This window comes from Cydia pomonella, chromosome 10 (genome assembly GCF_033807575.1).
Source record: "Cydia pomonella isolate Wapato2018A chromosome 10, ilCydPomo1, whole genome shotgun sequence".
Classification (NCBI taxonomy): Eukaryota; Metazoa; Arthropoda; class Insecta; order Lepidoptera; family Tortricidae; genus Cydia; species Cydia pomonella.
Genome location: NC_084712.1, coordinates 14,627,672 through 14,652,518, shown reverse-complemented (window position 1 = coordinate 14,652,518; position 24,847 = coordinate 14,627,672). Strand labels below are relative to the sequence as shown.

Below are 24,847 nucleotides of genomic sequence, written 5' to 3'. Positions count from 1 at the left end.
TTATGTGCTTCCCCGGGCCTCAAACTTTCTCCACATTAAATTTCTTCTCAATCGGTTTAAGCATAATAACCGGCCAAGAGCATGTCGGGCCACGCTCAGTGTAGGGTTCCGTAGTTACTCTTCCGTCACAATAAGCTAAACTGGAGCTTAAAGTATAGTAAATTGTTAACCAAGGGATGAAACGGTACTTTTCACCCGAGTTAAACAAATAGGCAAATTTGCATAATCAGTACCTAATTAAAGTAAGTCTTTTTACTATGAAGAGAAAACTTTTTGCGATAACTCAAAAACAGCTAAACTGATCATGTCCGCTATAGTTTTCATTTAATGTCTTTCTTAAGCTCTAGTTCCACAATTTTTTTCATATTTTTTGGACCTATGGTTCAAAAGTTAGAGGGGGGGACACATTTTTTTTTCTTTCGGAGCGATTATCTCCGAATATATACACTTTATCAAAAAATGTTTGTTGAAGACCCCTATTAGTTTTGAAAGACCTTTCCAACGATACCCCACACTGTAGGGTCGAAGCAAAAAAAAACACCCCCACTTTACGTGTAGGGCAGGTACCATCAAAAAAATTAAATTTTTAAATTTTATTGTACGACTTTGTCGGCTTTATTGTTGTATTTATCCATGCCGAATTTCAGCTTTCTAGCACTAACGACCACGGAGCAAAGCCTCGGACAGACAGACAGACAGACAGACAGACAGACAGACGGACATGGCGAAACTATAAGGGTTCCTAGTTGACTACGGAACCCTAAAAAGGTAACAGACAGGCAGATTTACTTTGGTTGATTTAGCCCCGCTACCCCGCAGCCAGACCTGCAGTTCTAAGTTATGGTATATAGTAGGTACATTTTTTTATGATTAGAGGCAAACGAGCAGGCGATCGCCTGATGGCATGCGCCAACCGGAGTCTCCTTTTAGAGGGGTAAGCTCTTAAGCCTGCTTTCCCCTCTGTCGAAAACCTCGGCCGATGGTCATACTCACGTCATACTTATTGTATGTACTGACGTTTATCAGGTTTATCTGTATGGCTATTTGTACGTTACGTGCTATACATTTGACGTGCCCTTCCCCCGCAAAAAGCGGCAGGCTTTTTTGTACAGAAAATAACAGACAAGGTGTCTCCGGTTGGTTAAATGCTCTAAAGTCGTATCGGTCGGTATAAAGTTAAACCTACCAGTTAAATGGTTAAAATGGTAGGCATTACCTAAATTTATAACAGATTCAATTTATAACTGTTTTATTCTTCAATCAGTATATTATTTTTTCATGTAATGTAATATAAGGGAACTGTAAACATGAGGAAACTGTAGCTAATAAAAGTGTATCCGGAGCTTGATGAGCTTGATGAGATTTTAGAGTTCAATGACCCAACCGGGAAAGCGCTAAGATGAGACGGAGCTAGATATGTGTTTATCTATGTAAGTACAAGCAACACCGGTTTTAAGGTAAGATGGACCGAAACCAGTAGATATGTCAAATTCTCAATTAGATTTCCATTGACTTATAGCTATGTCAATGCAAAATAAAAACTTTAAATTTGGAACTAGTGACATTGCTAAATGTACTTATAAATAGTGTTATTGCGTTCCTCGGAGTATTTTGGCCTACTATGTCTTATCCAAGTTTTTTTATATTAACCATATCAGATAAAGTAAGTTGGTTGACGTAGTTAGATTAATTTATAAGTTAATCTATCATTATTGATTGCTTAGATATATCCAATATCTAAAATACCTATTTTGGACGTAACTGAATGTTAGAACGTGTTTCGCACGCGACTGGTCTCAAAACTTCAGCTATCTAAAAATATCTCATGATATCTAAAAATCGTAAGATAACGACAGCCATAAATATGTTGAAAAATTATTGAAAAGTTCTCACTTAAACGACGCGCGTGCGTTGCGTGCAGCGTCGCATAATATAATATATTCATAGTTAATAATGGTGATTATACATTAATATGCTAATTTACGAGAAGTGGCCTATAGTAGGGGCGAATTATAAAAAAGGAAATCTACTGTTTATTAAGACATATTATTTAATAGAGTTTGAATGACAAAGTAATCAAAGAAATTTAAAGTAACCGTGACACCGTAATAAACCAAGTACCTGTTGTGACTTAGTGCCGAGTGATACCTCAATAGCTGAAACATAAGTACTTATGTTTCGACATCGTGATATCATGATAAACTTCATAACATTTCACTGGATTGAAGAATTTTCCATCATTATTAACTTTACAGGATAACTGCGGATAATATTGATCGTAATTATATACATTCGCTCATCTTACCGACCACACCTTTTATACATAACTTATGTAATTTATTGTTTTATTTTTATACTATTTATTCATATTCATGTTATTGTGACTGATATTTAGGACCCCAGCACAACAAATGCGCCTGAAAAGGGTCAATCCAATGCTGCTTTTGACGCTTCGCTAGAAGATACGAACAATGGAGTCAATGTGAGTGTTTACTGTTCATAGAAAGCCAAGGAATAGACATTCAAGGAATATATTCGTGAACTGATCAATGTTAAGAGATGGTATATTATAAATATTTAAATATTATGCAGATAAGAGTAATTTCATTGTATTTAATGTCTTTATTAGTTTATTTTCATTAGGCAATTACGGTGTCTGAAAAATAATAAAAACATGCACGATCGTTATAGAAACCAAATAAGTTACGCAGTGTAACATTCTCGTAATATGTCTTTATTCGCATATAATTTCAAGTAATTAAATATTTAGCTTCCTGCTAGAAAATACGTGCTAATTTATTTCGTTTATTTCAGATACCGACAATTAATGTCGTTGAAGATGTGCCATATGCGGAAAACAGTAAAGAACCATCAGCACCAGAAAAAGTAAACATTGTATCTCTTGAATCGGATAAGGTCAGTAAATTAATCGAAAAATGTCAAACAATCGCTTTATACAGCCTGCATAAGGCAATTGTTATATACAATATATATGTTATTTATACCTAGACCCCTGGCCAAAACTATGCAAACAAGCTTAATATGACATTAAAAAACTTTGTTTTTCATGCGATGGAAATTACATTTCGAAAGCAATGAAAAAGGGTTATATGTAACTATTTTCAAATTTCTATATTTTAATTTTAGCTACTAATTTCTACGCTAAGTGCGTAGAGTGTAATTTGGGGTTGCCTAATATAAGTTTTTGTTTTCCAATAAACAAAAATAATAGAAACATAAGATATTAAAGAAAACAACGTTGTTTCCATATTTTTGGACTTGGGTGTATATAAGTGGAGCCGTTGACCATGTAAGTACCTACGATGAATTTTATCGATAAGTTACCCCCAAACATACCAATTTATTCAACCATTTTAAATTGCACCCCTTTTTTGGCGCCAAACACAACCATTATCTGTCAAAATATTGATCGCCTATGTCATTAAAAAGTTTAAAAAATAGGGCATACACGTCATTCCAAAATGTTACAGAAATATAAACGGATGTACGAGTATGATTCAGAAAACGTGAGCAGGATCAACCCTACGCATTCAGTAAACGATAAGCAACTGTTTCGTACCTACTAGTATTAGTAAGATTAGTGCTTTTTTTGTATTGAATTTAGTATTGAAATCAAAAAGTTTTATATGATTTACGACATGCATGGTCACTCTATACTATTAAAATAGGTACTTCCGTCAAATAGGTACCGATACTGTTTGCTTTATTGGTAATTGCAAAAATGTACTTAGTTATGAACCTGCAATTTTAGTCATGAAATAATAGATTCTATTGTGTTCGGATTTCTATTTATTTAAGTTGCGTAAAGTGTGTTGGCGTATGCTATCAGTCTAAACTTATATGGATATGAATTAAGTACAATATAAATACAATTTACACGGGTTAATTTCGTAAGACAATGTATTCAATTAACTTGATACCAATTATAGGTCCCTAACTTATGTACTTAACTACTATATACATACTTAAACGGGGCGTAAGTCGCGGGCAAAGTATGATACTCGTATATTGTTCCAATTAATCTTAGGAAGTTTTAATTAATTATTTTTGTATAGTTACGTCAAATTATTGGGATTTTGTTGCAGGTATATAATATACTTACATTCCCGATTACTCGAATAAATAAATAAATCTTTATTGCCACACAAACAAAATTTACAATTTACGTGAAAATAACTATAAAAAATACAAAATAACTTAAATCTATGATGTCGCGAAGGGTCCCAATCTCAGCATGTGCAGTGCCAGAGGGCTCCGCGCTGATTTTCAAACTTGTCCCGGGAGAGATTGTGGTCAGTCACTACTAGCATAATGTACTATAGTTTATTAATGAAATGAAATAAATGTTTATTCAAAAGACAAACCTTAAAACTAAATCACAACTTCCGCCAAACCAGAGTATGGTTTGTTGGCAGACGAGTTAGTGTATGTGGGTATGTGGGGCTGGTATGCCTAGATGTAGTGTAGGTAATAATGTACTTTGTATTGTGTGTATTATGTTTTGTCATTACATAGGTACAGAGAAAAGAAAAAAAAAAGAATAAATTAAATAAATATAAAAATAATAAAATGAAAAAATATATCAAAACAAAAAATAAATAATTATATATATAATTATAATAATTGGAGTTTTCAGCATATATTGCATATTTAATAGATGTGCACGGACTAAACCCTTATATTTCAGGTCAGATGTACTTATTTTGAGTTGTACCTATATATGTTATTTGTTAACTATTGGTTTCGATCAAACATAAAATAGCTTGCTTACGAAATCATTAGTTTACGTGTCTTTCCTATTACTTAAGTATGTACGAGTGGTTTGTTATCAAATTGCGGTCAGTAGTCATTATCTATATCTAATTTGAACAGTGCTCCCGGGAAGATTACCACTGTTGGTTTTTTTAATTTAATTTAATATATAAGGTATAGGTTCCTACTTGAAAAAACTCAATGACAAAATAAGACAACTTATAGGTAGTAAAACTTAACATACTTTAAAAACATTATGTTCCGTTACCACAACACTTAGCACAATTTTTTTTTTATTTACAACGTTTAGTTTAGTACAAATTTACTTAAACGTTTAGTTTTGAGATTTACATTAAAATATCTCGTGAAAAATCGAAAGTTCTGGAATAAGCATTATAAATTTTAATCTTATTTATTAACTACATGAAAACTGAATTCCATAAAATATTGTGTTTCCTGTCGTGTGGGAATCATTCAACTAGGTACTATTGAAATTATTTATTTCCCCCTTTGAGTAATTTATTTATTCACAGATAGAAGACCGAACACAAAGTCGTCCAAAATGGGACAACGCCATAGAGTTCCTAATGTCCTGCATAGCCACGTCCGTGGGCCTCGGCAACGTCTGGCGGTTTCCCTTTGTCGCGTACCAAAACGGCGGAGGAGCCTTCCTCATCCCCTATATCATAGTGCTTTTAGTTATAGGAAAACCTATGTACTATCTGGAAACAGTACTTGGACAATTCAGCAGCAGTAACTGTGTAAAAATATGGGCTCTTTCGCCGGCCATGAAAGGTAAGTGTTGCAGATAACAATATTATTTTTACAAGCATTTATAGAAGGCAATTTAGGCCATAAAAATAAGCCAGGTAATTGATATTCGATCTCGTATTAAGACCTTAACTGGTGTCAACCATGATAGTGCGTTTTTTAAATACAAATGTGAACTCTTCGGTATTACCTAACCGTTTTAATGCATATTATACAAGTGTCCGCTATAATTGTTAGTATTTATTTACTACTTAAGTGCTACTGAGGATGTAATATGTAGAAACAAAATCTCTTGAAACATACGGAAATTAATTTTTCTTAAAACTGCAAAATAGTGATTTGATCGCGATGATATTTAATTATCGACCGTTACCTGTCAACAATGTTTTTTTTTTTTTAATTTTGTATATGTGTATAATTTTAGGCACTGGTTACGCGCAAGCCCTAGGAGCAGGTTATGTTCTTTCCTACTACGTGTCCATCATCGCGTTATGTCTTTATTACTTGGTGATGAGTTTCCAATCAACGCTACCCTGGGCCGTATGCCGGGACGAGTGGGAAAACTGCGTGCCTTCGGGAGAGTCCGTCAATGCAAGCCAATTGGAAGGAAATGCAGTAAGCAGCGCTGAATTATACTTCACGTGAGTTTAATACTAAGTAGTTAAGTACCTACATACCTACTACAAAACTTTGAGGTCACTTTTCTATAATGCAGTTTTGTATCTAATCATACATAATTACATAGGTAAATAAGTGTATAAGCGTTTTCAAGTATATTGCAAATGTTACTGTTAGTTGTCTACAAAGAAATAAAAATACTTACTCGCATTTATCTATAGATTTTTTACGATCAAGCATTACTAAATTGATAAATATTAAAATATCCAGATAATAGCAAGGTTAATCTTGTATACCTAATTTGATTGCGCTATTCATAACAAACATGAATTGTAAATCATTTTGTAATGAATACCTATAAAAAACAAGCCAGAAAGTTGAAATTGCAATACGAATCCTGGTGATAAACATTTTTTTTACAATAACATGAAACAACCTAAGAGCCTTGTACTAACCCCCTTATTCATAAAACTTTACTCGTCTCAATTATGCTTAATCGCTTTCTTACAAATACCTACATAAGTCAAAATACCAGATTAAGGGCACCCAGCAAGTCTCCATACAAAAGTAATTACGCTCTCATTTTAAAACGACTAGTAAGATTGCTTTGATACTTTTTACTTACAAAGGATAAGATATACCTAGGGATGTAATTCGTTTATGTAGCCTCAGATACCACAGTTAAAAAATACAGCGAATTTAAGATTTTCATACATAACTTGTTTTCATCACACTTGCCCGAAAAAGATCTTATTTCATGCGGGTGTACTAAAGGACAAAGGCTTTTTTTGTTCCCGCCCTAACTCCCTAGGGAGTTATAGCTTTTTTTCTTATTATGTCACTTATTCATACAAACCAAGTACCATAAACCAGTTGTCCTGGCACATTGCCACTGATCATGGGAACCTGGGGTCCGCTTGACAACTAATCCCAAGATTCGGCGTAGGCAGTAGTTTTTACGAAAGCGACTGCCATCTGACCTTCCAACCCAGAGGGTAAAACTAGGCCTTGTTGGGATTAGTCGGGTTTCCTCACGATATTTTCCTTCACCGAAAAGCGACTGGTAAATATTAAATGATATTTCGTACATAAACTAAGTAACTAACTGCTTGGGCACAGCGATCCAAAAAGAATCTTGGCCTCCAAAACGAGAGAACGCCACCTGTCCCGATCCAGCGCGGTTTCCTGTCATGAATTGGCATTCAGCTGACGCAAGTCCGCCTCCACGACATCACACCAGCGGTACCTGGGGCGCCTGGGCGGTCCGTCAACGGCCGGTTGGTCGCCCAAGTACGCTTCCTTGACTGCCCGATCCTCCCCCATTCTGATGAGTAGGTGACCGAGACAGCGAAGTCTTTGGGATTTATTTCGTACATAAGTTCCGAAAAACGCATTGGTACGAGCCGGGGTTTGAAACCGCGACCTCCGGATTGAATGTCGCACGTTCTTACCGCTAAGCCACCAGCCCTTCCCACTTTCATTATAATCCAACATGTAGTTTTAAAATGAGAACGAAACTCCGTTTGTATGGCAAGGTGAAATTCAGCCGAGCTTGCCGAGGACTCGTAAAACAAAAAGTTAATAGCTAATAGAAGCTTTTAGCGCGTTTGTGAATAACGCCATTAATGTTTTAATAAAAAAGAGAGCCGGTCTCCTTGTCTTACTCCGCTAAGTTATAAGTATTCATTTATATATTTTTTTTATACCACGACGGTGGCAAACAAGCATACGGCCCGCCTGACGGTAAGCAGTCACCGTAGCCTATGGACGCCTGCAACACCAGAGACATTACATGCGCGTTGCCGACCCTAAATAGACCCTAATTAGATTTAATATTGATTGATAACTTGTTAAATATTAAAGTTAAATAGTAAGCTCGAGATGCACTTCGAATCTTCCGGGAGATATGACGTCAATGAAAATACTCTGTAAACCCTGTATAATCTTAAGGGCAAAACTTTTTTATGCATGACCACAGGGTGCAGTTTATAAATGGGGCACTAAGAGTATCTATAGTTCGTGTCATCCACGATGACGCGCAGATTTGTCAATGACAATACGAGTCAAGGCACTTGTCGTGAATGACACGATCTATACCTGATCCCGTGCCGCTACGTGAATATGGTCTTAGAAGACCTTGCCTAACTTTTCAATTAAGGGCGATTAACATTTACAGATTTAGGGAAAAATGGTCAGACTGCGACATAATCGTCAATATTATCGTATTTTTGTGTCAATCTATTTCATTTCTATTCAGGATCAAAAGCTTCTTAGAAATCAACCTGGGTTAGGTTAGGGCAAAATCCACAAATCAAAGAAAATATTTAGTATATGTAGTAGAAAAATCAATATATTACGTTAAAAGTGAAGTCACCAATACATAAACGGTTGATATACTAACCCATCTTTAGTTTTTTTTTTCTATATGTTCCAGTTTTTTTTAAATATGCATTTAGCGTGTTATCAAGTTTACATGATACTACTCCAAAAGCTCTGATTCAGTATGTTTATAAAAAATTTTGACCGGCCGCATGCTTGTTACCTAGTATTAACCTCGTTTTCCATTATAAATCTTCCCATTTCAGTGGAGAAAACAAATTAAAACATAACGAAATACTAAAGTACTCTTCATCTTCAGTCATGTTTTATATTCATGAATTTACTGAACAGATATTCTAACAATTGTAACTAGAGGCACTTGATTCCATATTTTATTACTTATTACTTGTGTCCTCGTTACATTAATCATTAATTAAATTAATAAAAAAAAAACCAGCGGAAGTTTGTTTAGACAACAGATAACATTTGACACTGACACCGATTGTTCACATTGACAGTTGATTGTGCGTTCTGAAATCCATTTCCATGAAATTTGTCTAATTTAGATCGCTTGTCCCATGTCCCCAGTATCCAGTATGTCCGCAGTATCCATTATGTCCCTAGTATTCAGTATATCCCCAATATCCAGTATCCAGTTCCCAGTATCCATTTTCTAGTATCCAATATGTCTCCAGTATCCAGTATGTCTCCAGTATCCAGTCTCCAGTATCCAGTCCCCGTATCCAGTATGTCCCCAGTATCCATAATCCAGTAGGTATCCAATATGTCCCCAGAATCCGGTATCCAGTCCTTAGTCTCCAATTAGTCGCTAATAGTTCATTAATATTTCTCCAGTCGACTGTCTTCAGTATCTATTCTCCAGTATCCAGTCTCCAGTCGTCAGTCGCTACTATGGGGTATAAAAGGCCAGTGCGGACCGTCGGAGCGAAGAGCTGGCCTACACCAGCAGCACACACCGTCCCGCACAAGACGGCCAATAGACCTCCCCACCGATCGGTGGGGAGCGACCCGACACAGCCGCCACAGCCGAAAGGCGGAAGCGGCCACTCATACAATATCGAATGACATCCATCCATCCGGCGATTCATTCATTCTTCGATCATCAGACTAGCAGTGACTCTGGCTTTTGGGAGTAGTACTGGTGAATGAAGTTTCTCTACTCTTCGTTCTATTTGTTTATTCTTGCTAGGAATTATCCTGGTAAATTTAAAATTTTAAATGTGTCTATGTTTGGCTGTACGGGGACAATATCGTCGTAACACTAAACTTAGAGTATGGCGGAGATTCTTTATTTTCCTGTATGTGTTTCTTTTATTATGAAGTTTTCTACACTGTGTTTTCACGCTATAGGTTATATCGAGAACGCAACATAGAGAATCGTTGCATAGCTAGGACTTAGAATGATGTGTCTGTTTGGTTTTATGGAAAGTAATTTTCATAACGTTAAACTTCGATACTGGTGTCGAAGGGAACTTCATTTCTCTGTTTAGATAGTTTGATTTTGCAAAGGGTTTCTTTCATAAAACTAAAGTTGTTACTACTTTTCTATGCGGTTATACAGACTTTTTGTCCTGCTAAGCATTGCCTCCGCCTAACGGTGTCAAATGGAGCGGATGTGTAGGAGGCGGTATAAAATTACGATATCGCGCGGCTCGGATACAAAGGTATAGCTACCGTTTTAAAAATAACGGTACCGGTATTTTTTAGATACCGAAAAAATATGGCTCTCAAGCGGGTTGACCTCGCCCCTCGCCCGCCGCGCTCACCAATTCGTTGTGTTGCGACGTCTAAGCTAATACGGTACCTTTATGAAAGCGGTTAAGGTACCCGAAAAAATAACGGTACCGTTATTTTTCGGCAGCGAATTAATTTATTCGGCTAACTTTATGTTGTTGTTGTTGAACTTTATGGTTCGGATTAAAACGGTATGACGTCATACCGTTATATAAAGGTATCGTTATTTTTCGGTTACGCAATCCCTGGAATTAAATATGTTTATATTAATATTATCATATATTCTGCAAATACCTAAATACCATTCTAATACTTTTAGTAACAACATTTATAGTACACCACAAAACTACAGTACACAGAGAGTAGGATCTACAGTATGGGGTTCTTCAAAAAAGGAGTGTATAGGTTTTCAAAGGGTCGGCAACGCGCATGTAGCACCTCTGGAGTTGCAGGCGTCTATAGGCTGCGGTGACTACTTACCATCAGGCGGGCCGTAAGCTTGTTTGCCACCGTCGTGGTAAAAAAAATAGTTAAAAAATAATTATTTCTGTAACTTAATACAATATCAAAATATTCTTTAATAACGTAATAAATTATTTCAGTATCATAGTTATCTTTTCATAATAATAAATAAAAACAGAGTCCAAAATTTTTTCGAGGGGTCTTAGCTCTTAACTAGACGGTTACAAGGCCAATTTTCCAACACAAAAAATGTAACAAAATGAATACCTAAATTACAACATGTAGAAGATAAACAATGTGTCTTAACTTAAAAAATATTGGTCTATAAATTAACCAGTATAAATGCTTCTCCAGAATATGTAAAAAATATATAAAATGATCGTATAGTATTCAAAAGACACCTTTTCATAGAAACTAATGATTAAAACGCCTAAATAAAGCAACATGACAAAATAAAACATTTAGTAGATCACCGTGTGCTAAAACATATGATGATCATTTCTTAATTAAATTAAATGAAGTACCTAATCAAATTAGTACGTATATAATTATTTATTATTTAGAATAAGCTAAAAGTTTAACTAGTAAACTGTCTTCATTCAAATTTTAGGCATAGATTCATAGTTGAACAAACAAAAACAAACCTTATAAGAAGTTACGTTCATGTTTTGGCTAAGAATCAATTATTAGTTTTCCGCATAACTAATATATGCAATTAAAGGCTTAACTTAATTTTTGCTGCAACCATCTTAAACGTAACGAAACAAGTTATAAATATTTATTATCTTTCACATAGGTATATTAACTATTAATTATATCCCCGCGGTTAACTTCAGCGGTTTACCATCAAATAAATCAGTCTATGTTGCGCTAATTCATCGAAATCCAATAATTGTTAATTGGTCATTGTGCTCGCCTTTTCTCGAGAAGTATTCGATATTTTACCTAATCTAAAAGTAAGTATTCAACGTTTCAAAATGCTTTAGTTACTAATTCTACATTTACTTATCTTCAATTTTATTACAGACACTCGGTACTTCGTCAATCAGATGGGATCCACAACGGAATTGGTTAGTACTAAGTATACCCTATTTTTGATGAACATAATTTTTTACATTCAAAATATTATAATATTGATATTCTATGGTTTAGTAACATACAATTCTATTATAGGGTTGCCACTTTGGGATTTAACGATATGCCTGTTGGTGTCATGGATTATCATCTTCTTGATTGTGGCGCGAGGAGTCAAGAGTTCGGGCAAGGCTGCCTATTTCTTGGCTATCTTCCCCTACGTCGTGCTCTTCATCCTGCTTATCAGGTATAAAACCTTTAACTAAAGCATTTTAATATATCCAAATCCATAAACCCAAATAGGCAGTTAATTATTGCACCTACTTTTAAGTTTAGTAACACGTATTTTCTTTTAGAATATAATGTTTGTATTAATCTTGGATCTAGTCTAGTCATTCTTTTTAGTTTACATCAAATTACAAGTTTTAAAGGAACTTTATACATTCTACTGCATTCTTTGAAAATTTTAACTAAACAGGCTGGTTTTTCTTCTAAATTACTCGATGGTTTTACAGGGCTGTAACTCTTCCTGGTGCAGGAAAAGGCATAATGTTCTTTATAACACCTGAATGGGAGAAAATTCTAAGATTAGAGGTTAGTATTTTAAATATGAAATTGGGTTTAGGGTTAAATTTTTTAAACGAAAATAAATACATTCGCACTCCTTGTGACCCCTCCCACTATCAAATTGACCTTATCGTTAAACGACCATTTCAGCTGCTAGATGACATATAGTCAATTCAGCTGCGACGACATGAAAGTAGAATACTCAGTCAGCAGACAGTTTAGCTGGATGACTAAGAATTAGAATGAATAAGTAGCCAAACGTCTGAAAATATAAATAGTCCATATGATTAGAATATCTAATGAGCCAAAAGTGAAATTAGTTAATTGGCATAAACACAGAACGAGTTAATAGCAAAACGTCATGAAATGTAAATAGTCTATATAATTAGAATTCCCAATTCGTCGAAAGTAAAATTATTTGATTGACATGAACACAGAACGAGTTAGTAGCAAAACGTCTGGAAATTTAATGTGTCATAATTTATAAATATATAGGTAACAGTTAAGCTAGGCTTATAAGTTATATATTAATATGAATATTCTAACATTTTATTTGTTAGTAACGCATACCCCCTAAAAACATTGGTTTATCCCATCACACTTAAAAATAAAATTTGATGTAATTCCTTTACTGCTAACTTGTGTTCTCAAGTGTCATATTATAATACTCAACATTTGAAATCCAGACGTTTTGCTAATGGGTCGCTTGGCGTTTATTCCATTTAGCAATAAAAACATTACACAATCCAGACTTTTTGCTTTTTGACTGTTTAGCGTTCATGTCTGTTTAGTAATTAAGACGTTCTTAGATACAAACGTGTTGCTACCGGACCATTTAGCATTTGTGTCTATTAAGAAATAAAGACATTCGAAGATAAAGATGTTTTGCTGCTACATCATTTTAAATTGTTACGTTCTAAGATCCAGACGTTTTGCCAAAGAGGCATTTAGCATTCAAGTCTATGTAGTTACAAAGACATAACACAATCCAGACATTTCAGCTATATTGTCCTTTAGCGATAAGGTAAATTTGATAGTGACCCCTTGAGAGGGGAATGAGATGTTTGTTATGATGTGATGAGTGATGATGATGCTGGACGTCCAATTCTTTTTCTGAACTAAATTCTATATACTCGTACAGGTGTGGTATGCTGCCGTGACCCAAGTATTCTTCTCGCTCTCCGTGTGTTCTGGGGCTCTCATCATGTTTGCTTCTTACAATGGATTCAGATCAAACGTTTACAGGTAATAATAGTTCATTGTGATACAAACAAAAGTGCGCTACGTTGGTCATTAAACACGAGGCGGTATTGTGCGCAATAAGAAAGCCAATGTGTGTAATGACCAATGCAAATGTACACGCATTTTATACGACGTTTTTCAACACACTTGCGAGGAAAGAAACTTACATATTAATCAAATTTTCGTCGTTAGTATGCTGTTTTTCGTCGGCCGGGCCACCCAGCAGGCGGTCGGCGGGCGCCGGCGTTCTCCAGTCCTTGTTGTAATATCTACTCGACCAATTTAAGATGGCTCCGTTTCCATACATAGTATTAGCAATCAGTTACCTTCTTAGGTCAGTTGGACTATCATTCCTTACCTAACAAGTGGTTTTCACTTAGATATGCCGAGACATATTTTAGTTAAAATACTTAAAATTTAGTTTTCATGCAGAATCAGAATCAGAATCAGAATCAGAATCAGAATCAGATTTTTATTTGCTAAAACATGGTACAAAAGGTCATACATATAAAAAAGGAACTACATGTTTCGTCACAAAGACATGCAAATATTCAAGAATGTCATGTGTATCGCATGCATAAATTACTTATACCTACTCTATTACAAATGTATGTCATTGAGATATTCTTGAATGGTATAATATGCCTTAGATGCTAAAAATGTATACAATGCAGTTTTAAACTCTTTAATGTTTTCTTGTTTTAGGATGCTTAGTGGTAATTTATTAAATATTCGTGGGGCCATACCGATTATGTTTTTAGACACAAAGGCGGTTCTAGATGACTTATAATTAATTTTTCCCTGATGACGCAGGCTATTGAATTTTGTAAATTCGTTCATATTACATTTAACATAGGTTGCTATTTCATACACATATAAACAAGGAACTGTCAGTATTTTTAATTCTCTAAAATGAGTTTTACATGAATCCATGGTTGTAATACCGCATACTGATCTTAAACATTTCTTTTGACTCTTGAAAACCAATTCACGGTCAGTGGCATTTCCCCAAAACATTATACCATACCTTAAAGTCGAGTCAGTTTCATTAATTCTTTGGTCTTGGTAAGTAATAACTAAATTAGGTGTGTTTTTGGTCCGCAAATTAAAGTTCATAAAATTAGTTTTTTCAAGATTTACATGTAAGTTATTCTTATTAAGCCAATCAACAATACTATGTAGAGCTTGATTAATATTGTCCTGATGCACATGCATGTCTGTCTCCGTAAATATAATTGTGCTATCATCGGCAAACAATACCATTGGGTGGTTAACGGCCGTAGGTAGGTCATTAATGTATACAAGAAAGAGGAGTGGACCTAAAACACTACCTTATGGTACGCCGTAGTTTATTTTTTTAAAGTTAGATACGTACTTGACTTCCTTTTTGGTCTTTGGACATATTCTATCGATTTGGGTGCACTGTTTACGTCCAGTTAAATATGATTTTATAAGTTCATGCCTTGCAGGAATGTATTTTTTTCTTACTGTAGATGTAGATGTAGTGTAGGGAAGGGACGCCCTGCTTTCATTCTATACCACTGTTTAGTGGCTCTTTTCTCCACCTCAATCCAGAGAGGCTTCAAACCTAGCTTAGCTACTTCTTACTGTAAGCACTTCATTTTAAGTTTTTTACCTCAATATTTACTTTATTGTGAAACTTAGTTCAATCGTTTTAACTGTAACTGGTTCCCAGCGATACAAGTGTAGCCTAGTGCTAATAATAATAAAATAGATTATTATTCTTATTATTATAATATGATAAACAAGCTCACGTGTTAAATACCTATCTAAGATTATGTGCCTAAAATCAATACCTTCCACGTTACAAGCAAGTGTTGATAATTGATATAATAATTTTTTTGATGTTCTTAGACTTATCAGTATCAACAATGTTATCGAGATAGCACCAAACCGTTACGGTCGGGTGGTAATCCAGATAGGGCCTCTTTTTCCAGCGGAACATACCTATTACACGTCATCATTATGAGATTCAAAAAGGTCACTTGATATTTGGTCGGTTTTTTATTTTGTATAGGCGAGACCTAAACCCTCAACTCGGAGATACCAGCCCTAAAATGTGAATATCGCCGTAGACGAGAAAGTCTCCGTAGCTCAGTTAGAAGAGCAGCAGTATAGCATCCTGAAGTCGCATTTACGTGTGGCACCCGTTACTGGATCCTTTATTTGAAAAATATCAATTTTCATAACATCGTTTTGTCTTCAGAGATTCCATGATCGTAACTACCTTGGATACGTTCACAAGTTTAATATCGGGTATAACCATCTTCGGTGTCCTCGGCAACTTGGCTTACGAATTGGGTTACGATAATGTGGAAGATGTCGTTGGTAGCGGCGGAACCAGCCTTGCCTTCATTTCGTACCCTGATGCCATCGCCAAGTCACCATTTGTACCACAGGTAGGTACTAATATCAAATGATTTATGAAAGAAGCGATGGTCACAAAAACTACGAGTATAACCCCATTAGCCCATTTATAACCTTCAGAAAAATTTATAAGTCAAGTTAGATCTGCTTGAGCGACACAAGAGAGAACTTTTTAATAGTCAAGTTGCCCTCTTAATAGCCTATCTTAGCATTCTTAGGATTCTTGGGTAAAAAAATTGTACTTACACAGTTAATTCAGAACCTGCAATTAATCTTAAGAGTGAACTACTTTTTCTATGAAATTCCATTTCGGGAGAAAACGGTTTCCACTAACTAAATCTTAACAAATCACTTTGATTTGGATGTCGATCGCTTCAGAATAATATATTCCAGGTTTGTAGGTTTCGCTTTTTTTTGTATTGCAAATTGCAAAAATGATTGAGAATCGAAAATGTATTTCCGTTTAAAGATTTTATTTCTCAAATGAATAACAATTATTCACTTACATGAGAAAAAACACAACAATCAATTACAAAATTAAATTAGTGAGCAAAAATAGTAAATACATAAATAATGGTGCCGCGCTAGTAATTAGTAGAAATACAATCTATATATATATTTTTCCTACTCCTCTACTGTTATCTGTCATTTATGCATTCATTAACACGAATATAAGAACATACATAAAAGATTTCAAGAAAAGTCTATATTGTCTATTCCTCATAAAAGCTCTTGTGCTTTTATAAGCTATAATGTTACTGCGATTAATGGCTACCAACCTAACAAAACCAAAACGAATACAGTTTTAAACTAAGTGCATTGCTGCCAACTTACAAAATATTCATTTGGTTGCATAGTAAAAATAATTACTTCATAAGTCAGAAACACGCATGTGACACCCGTAATATAGCAACACCCATAGACTAAGAAGACCGCTTAGCGTTGCTTGTTAGTCTCCGTAGGCTACGGTGGCCAAAATTGAGAAAAAACTGTCCAAAAAATTAATTTAGCAAGTAGCAAGTACCAGGGCCTCATGAGTTACGAGGAGGTGTCGCCGACCGGCCGGCCGCGGCCCGGGGCGGGCCGGGCGCGTAACAAAGTATGCTCGCGCGTCTTGGCTATATACTTTTGCTTTGTTTACCTAAATTAAGATTTATTTTTGTTGACTCGTAGGAAAAATATTGTATGCAACGTTGTATAAGTAGGTCAAAAAATTCTCGTGGCGTATTCCTTTACAATGTTCGCCTACGCCTTCGGCTCCGGCTCACATTGTAACTCACGCCACTCGCCTTTTTTGACCCTTCTTATACAACTGTTGCATAAAATACTATAGAAGTGGAAAAACTTTTTCTCTTTTTGTATGGACGAGTACGTCGTTATACTTCCCTCTTAAGTTAATTGATTCCATTGTGTTACAACAATTTAGCAATTTCCATTTAAGTTACATGCATGAAATTGTGTTGGCGTATACTACTTACTTTTGGGTGTATGAATCACGTGCAATAAATACAATCCAATCCAATAAAAAAATGGTTATATTTCGTAACGCAATGGAATATAAAGCGATTATTAGATCCACTCTTGCGAACGGATCTGATCGTGTCTGATGTCGGGCCAAAGCAATGATCGTTTTCCGTTTCACGAAATATAAAAACATCGTTATAGTTTTTTTCAAACTTGAAGGGTAGGTTGACACATGTCAAAAAGCACATATTAATTAAAAAGAGGCATTGGCACTCATGTAAAAAGTTTACTTATAAGTAAAAAAAATAATATTATTATTTTTTCATTTTGCAATTATAGCGCTCTGAAAATGCAAATTAGAAACGATTTTTTTCGATTCTCGATTAAATCTGCAAAAAACATATAATTAATTTTATATTGGTGATGATTTATATTTATACGTAAACATACCTTAACAATTGGACGCGACTGATACGATTTTACACGAGCGGAATCGATTCGGTTGATGAGTAGAGTCTCTCTATTGCAATTGATATCCGTTTTATAAGGACCGTGCGCGTTGGAGGGTCTGCCATCTTGTGGCCTGAATCGGAACAATAAACATGTTAATTTACACGTCACATGTTTTCTTGTGTATAGTAGGTTCTGCCATCTTGTGGGCTACATCGGAACAATAAACATCACATTTACGCCTCTCTCTCTCTTTCTCTTTTTGATTGTGGTGATTTGTGTCTATTGTAATCAGATATTTTAAGCTACGAAGATATCTATTTTTTGTCCCATTAGGATTCAAGTTATTATTGTTAAAAACGGTCTAAAACTTCAATGGCATGGAATAAAAAAAATCAAATGTCACCCTACCCGTTTCAAAAATACTATAATAATATTTGACATGTAAAAAATACTTATGCGCCGGGATCCTATTATTCTTATAAACGTAAAAACTATATAGCTTTACATATGTATGCATGCCAAGTTTATATATTATATATATCGATGTCTAGGTACCTACAACACAAGCCTTATTGAGCTTACTGCGGGACTTAGTCAATTTGTGTAATAATGTCCTATAATAAAAAAAAAAGTATTTTAGTTCTTGGGTCTAATTGTAATTATTATGACATGCACTATGTTCGTGCATAATTTTAATGGCATTTCAAACTATTTTTCTATTTCATATGCTGCAAAAGGTTCCTGTTCTCGTAGCTCTACGGCGTAGCCAATTTTCCCGGTTCGTAGCGAAAATGCCTCAATGTATCGTAATTAGCACGAAATCACTCGCGTAATACCACCACTTCTCAAAAAATTTCCTTCTTCGTATCATAAAGTTCAAATCGAGCCGTTAGTTATTGTTAACACATTCACCTGAGCACCCTGAGGTCGTAGCGCTACGTCGTAGCCGATAACATGGATTTCCCGATATGTAGCGGAAATGTTTCGTAGAGGCAAAACGACAACGTGTCGTAAACTCGTAATCAGCGCTGAATGGATTAATATGAATAAACCGGCCAAGAGCATGTCGAGCCATGCTTTGTGTAGGTTTCTGTAGTTATCTTTTTATCTCAATAAGTTAATCGGAGCTATTAGTACAGTAGATTGTTAACCAAGGGATGAAATGGTGCTTTTCACCCGAGTTAAACACTACTTTTTATATCAAATGCGAAGAAACCGAATAAGACAAGGCTCCATAATCAGTAATTAGTAATAGACCTATACCTAGCCATGATCTTTTTCTTAACACTTACTTGCAATCTGAGACTTTATTATTAATGCAAGGCTCTTGGTGGGAGTTCAATGAATAGTACGCACCAAAGAGCCAATACATATTAATTTCGCAATGTTCCTTCTGGAGTAGGTCCATGAAACTTTTGTATAATGTAGAATATAAACTGGTTCATTTTTGAAAAAAAAATGGTGTGTGTACCATGAGCCAAACTTGATATACAGGGTGATTCTTTTTTTATTTTTGTTTTTTTTTACAAGAATTTAAATGGTTAGGGGGTTAATATTTTTTTAGCACATAGCTTTTAGTCTTATTAATATTTGTACAAAATTTGAAATTCGTCACTTTCATAGTTTAGGAAAAAATAATTAAAACAGTTTTGGGGTTAATCGGGTGTTTTTCACCCCCAGGGGGAAACAGAGGGATGAAACTTTGTGCAGAGTATAACCTCCCCAAAAGGCATCGTTTGATTACAGTTTCGGCCCAAAATCGCTGGGGGCAATTTTTCCTAGGCTATCCTGCTACACCCTTTCCAATGGTTAACGGCATTATTCATACAGCCAACATAATGAAAACTGTTTTAGAAATTATTTTAAATTTCTATCAAATAGCAAGTGAATGAGTAAAATAAATAATTTATATCTAATATTTTACTTTATTTACATGAATAATGCTAAATAACTTGAAAACCCATTTAATGTTGTACTATATTTTTACTAAAAGAATGGAAAACTTTTTGCGATAACCTAAAAACGGCGTAACCGATCATGGACCCGGGTATGTCCTTAAACTACGTCCAAAAGAGAGGTATGGGCAATGTGAATGTCATCTCGCCTTGTGTGGTAGGGCACAGCACAGCAGATGTCATTCCAGATCTAGAGCAGAGCCCAACTGGGGAAGTACCTCCACCTTACAGAAAACCGCAGCCAAATAACACTTGACCCTACTCATAGTGTTGTGTTCCTGCCGGTGAGTAAGGTTGCCAGAGCTCAACGAGGGGGGTGGGGTTAGGGTCGGCAACGCGCATGTAACTCCTCTGGAGTTGCAGGTGTACATAGGCTACGGAGACTGCTTACCATCAGGCAGGCCGTATGCTTGTTTGCCACCGACGTAGTATAAAAAAAAAAAAAAATGTTCGCTATAGTTTTCATTGAAAGTATATATCAAGCTTTCGATGCATGAGGTACCCTAAACAATATTTTTGTAGTTTTTATTTAGGGCTTACCGCGAACCACGTTCGACGGGTTGCGTCCCTGTCACACTTACGTACGAATATACAAGTGCGACAGAGAGGCAACACGTTGAACGTGGTTCGCGGTAGGCCCTCAGGGCGGCTACCGGGAAAATCGAAATTCGTCACTTACGGGCATTTTTCTCTGTCACTCTTATTACGTCTTAGTGAGAGTAAAAGAGAATGAACCCCGGTTTCTAGCACTAACGATTACGGAGAATAGCCGCGGACGGACAGACAGACATAGCGAAACTATAAGGGTTCCTAATAGTTGCCTACAAAACTAAAAATGCCAATAAAAATACTTTGCGAGTGCTCTATCATCTAGAGCTGGGGCACCCCTGCCTTATTAACATGTTTTAATCTAGTTTATGATTAAGAACTTAATTTTAAATTGCTTGGCAGCTGTTTGCGGTCCTGTTCTTCCTCATGATGGCCGTGCTCGGCATCGGCTCCGGCGTCGCTCTGCTATCCACGCTCAACACCGTTCTGCTGGATGCCTTCCCGAGGGTACCCACTATCTTCATGGCCTCCGGCGCGTGCACCGCCGGGTTCCTCGTGGGACTCGTATATGTGACGCCGGTAAAATTATTGATCTACCACACTAACGAAACTTACGGCAGAGGGAATATATTTGCCACAATGATTTTGAAAAGTAATCAGGTTCTATTTTGCATAATTTGTGACACCCTTATGTCTGGGGTCAAAGATGATGTCAGTTAAACTCATTGCCCTGAAGGCAACGAAAATACACTCCAAGCGAATTAGTTTGATAAGCGATTCTCACAAACACTTTTTAATTTAAATGTTTCAGTAATTGTGAAGAATGTCAACATATATATCTTAATTTGATAATGACTGAGTATTGTTTATTCGTCTCGCTGGTGCTCAAAGTGAAACAAACAAACGAAAAATGTGTAGAATAAGTAGTTTCGAATTCCAAGAGTTATAAATTAGTTTCTTGATTTCAGGGTGGACAATACATTCTTGAGATTGTCGATTATTACGGAGGAACGTTCATGCGACTTTTCGCTGCTATTGCGGAAACTATTGCTGTGTTTTGGATTTATGGTAATTTCGGTTATTTTTCGACATTTTTTGTTTCTTTCATTAATTAGCAAAAAGTCATCGAAATAAATTGGGTTTTCAGGTCTGGAGAACCTTTGCGTCGACATTGAATTTATGTTGGGTATTAAGACTAGTTGGTATTGGCGCATATGCTGGTCTATCGTCACTCCAATTGTGATGATTACTGTCTTCATGTACGCGATGGTGACAACCGAAGCTCTTGTCTTTGGAGGCACATACGTATATCCGAGCGCTGCCTATAGTACGTATGAGTATCTTATTAATTGTAATTTTGTTCGTATTCTTAAACAAAATAAACTGACTTACGATGCCTATGTTACATTTGCTTGTACGACGGAAAGTTGTTCAATATTTACGATCAGCTGAAAAAAAAAAACAACGAAGAAACCTGCATTATTTAATTAAATACCGCGATAATTGAAATTCAAACTACCTCTATGTATCTTTATCGCTATAGCAATATTCGAGTGATAGAGACGTAGACAGTTACGAATTTCGATGGATGACGTTTTCGCCGGGGAGTTCAGGTTACCGCATGAGAGGGGAGTGATATTGAGAATATTAACGTAACAAGTGAACATTGACTACTTTTTTCTTTTATTTACAGTTGCTGGTAACATGCTGCAGTATATAGGAATGGCGCTGATCCCTATCTTTATTGTGGCGTCTGTATGGAAGTACACATCTCCTACATTTACTGAGGTTGGTATATGTATTATTAAGAACATAAATTATGATTAAAGCACAATCATCTCTAACACAACCCCAATGATTTTTCCTAATTCACTGCACCAACATATTCAACCTAAAATGATTCAATAAAAAGGTGATCATGAAACTTTTTACTTGCTACCTTATCCTCCAGCCTAACTTGCCAAAAATACTGCAATTTTGCCTCGTAAAATGAAAATTCAACATAGGTACACGTCGCAATTCTCAGCCGATTCTCGTAGAATTCTGTGACCAGATTCTATAATGAAAGATTGCAAGCTGGTAGGAAGTTTTAAATAATAATTTCTTATAACGTTCATTTGATTTGGTTAGATTTTTCTGGTATTTCTAAGTTAGTATTTTCCTTGCGTTGGTGTTGTGAATTATTTTGTGTTTCACTCGGAGGTAAAGTTTGGTTAAACCTCGTGTTTTAAAACCCTCGCAACGGTCAAGATTCCACTTCTCGAACCACTTGGTACGATCGTGGTGCAATTTTGGAATCTTTCGCTAGCTCGTAATATTGATAATATTAGCACGAGCTGTTAAACAACAACTTTGCCCTCGTGTAAAACAAATATATAACTATATTGTCGATTCAGTTTTTGAATTTCTTTCAATTTGTTTGTGAAGTTGCAGTCGGGTTGCAGTCCGTCTGAACCGGCCCTTACGCACCAATAGCGTCTATGGTACTTGGGACCATTGTGAATTCTCTGTGATAATGATTTAACGAACTAACCCCCTTATTCATAAACGTCTACTAAAGTTGACAAGCCGCTAATAATCGTTTATCCCTTTCCATCATACCAATACGTCGGAAAGGGACAAACGATTATTAGCGGCTTGTCAACTTTAGTAGACGTTTATAAGGAGTTAAGTATTTTACACCTATACATTTTTTAAGCTTATCGCGAGGTCTACAGATCAGAGACTAGTTATAGTCCTAAGTGACTAGAGGATAACTTAGATTAGTTATCTATTTTCAGAACGACATAAGTACTTCTTGTGGTTATTCTAAAACCTGACAATATTTCTTTTCTATTATAGACTGTGAAGCGCGCGTTCAAGAAGAAGCCCAATTATGGTCCATCAGAACCGGGTCTGCGGGAAGACTGGCGGCAGTTCAGCCTGCAGGCCAAGCGCGATCGGGAGTCCGTGAACAACAACTGGTTACAGCGTATCGGGCGAAGCCTCGTAGGAGGACATCGGAAGAAACAATAAAACCCTAAACTAGAGGTCGACAAACTTTTGGGAAGAAGTACACATCGCCAGTTTTAGGAAGCGAAAATAACCACAAACGTTGATTTTAGTGGTCTAAGGATGCTGATTACATATTTTGTGTAACTTGAGCTCGCGAGCTGCGATTTGCCGACCCCCAGCCCTAAACATATATTATGATATCTCATTGTATTAAATAAAATAATTATTTATTTCTAAACTGCTATTTAATTTATTTATTTACGATTGACGCAAAACGCAAAGTTCATATTTTCGAGTGTCAGTCTATCTATATAAAGAATGTAACAAAAATAGTGGCGAACCGTTTAAAAAGTAGTTTTTTTTTATGCGAATTAAATTTTTTACCTGCTCCAAGATCGTCTACTTAGGCCAATTCTTCATACAAATGCAAAAAAAAAATGCGTCAAAACTTTTTTGTTCTACTTTTCCCTAATAAGAACACGATATGCTCTTAAACGGATCCCCACTATATAAATTATGTAACAAAAATAGTGGGGAACCGTTTAAGAGGTCATTCGGTATCGTGTTCTCATTAGGAAAAAGTATATAATTTTTTTTATGCCTATTTTTTTTTACCTGCTTCAAGGTCGTCCACTTCAGCCAATTCTTCATACAAAGGCAAACATTTTTTTTTTGCGTCAAAAACTTTTGTTCTACTTTTCCCTAATCAGAACACGATATGCCCTTAAACGAATCCCCACTAATTTTTTAACACCTTGTATATAAATTTGTGTGTCCTCCTCCTGCCTAACTAACTAATTCATAAACGCAGAGCCGAAACGACGAAAGCTAGAAAGTTTAAGTGTACGCACTAGGTTGCTTTTATAAAGTGCACAAGAGGTATGAAGCGACTTTGAAAATTCAACCCCTAAGGGGGTTAAAAAGGGGTTGAACGGTTGTATGGCGTTCAAGTTTTATTTTAAGTTAGGAACTTGATACGTCGTGAAAAGGTATTATAATGAAACAGAAGAAAAGTAATTCCAGCGTTTTTGGTTAGAAGTTAAAAGGAAAGTTAAAAAAACCGGCCAAGAGCATGTCGGGCCACGCTCAGTGTAGGGTTCCGTAGTTACTCTTCCGTCACAATAAGCTAAACTGGAGCTTAAAGTGTAGTAAATGGTACCTTTCACCCGAGTTAAACAAATAGGCAAATTTGCATAATCAGTACCTAATTAAAGTAAGTCTTTTTTACTATGCAGGGAAAACTTTTTGCGATAACTCAAAAACAGCTAAACTGATCATGTCCACTATAGTTTTCATTTAATGTCTTTCTTAAGCTCTACTTCCACGATTTTTTTCATATTTTTTGGACCTATGGTTCAAAAGTTAGAGGGGGGGGGACACATTTTTTTTCTTTCGGAGCGATTATCTCCGAATATATTCACTTTATCAAAAAATGTTTCTTGAAAACCCCTATTAGTTTTGAA

The 24,847-nt window shown here is 35.8% G+C and overlaps 1 protein-coding gene across 1 annotated transcript; it reads left to right on the top strand.

Annotated features, from left to right (window-relative positions):
- The first annotated feature begins 87 nt into the window (after positions 1 to 87).
- LOC133522216 (sodium-dependent nutrient amino acid transporter 1-like) lies at positions 88 to 23,622 on the top strand. Its single transcript, XM_061857461.1, has 15 exons — positions 88 to 1,956; positions 2,396 to 2,482; positions 2,815 to 2,916; positions 5,307 to 5,568; positions 5,969 to 6,185; positions 11,725 to 11,768; positions 11,872 to 12,019; positions 12,288 to 12,366; positions 13,481 to 13,584; positions 15,809 to 16,001; positions 20,793 to 20,969; positions 21,359 to 21,458; positions 21,538 to 21,717; positions 22,084 to 22,178; positions 23,232 to 23,622. Exons 1-15 carry the CDS (start codon positions 1,954 to 1,956, stop codon positions 23,403 to 23,405), a joined length of 1,965 nt encoding a protein of 654 aa, XP_061713445.1. The 5' UTR covers positions 88 to 1,953; the 3' UTR covers positions 23,406 to 23,622.
- The last annotated feature ends 1,225 nt before the right edge of the window (positions 23,623 to 24,847 follow it).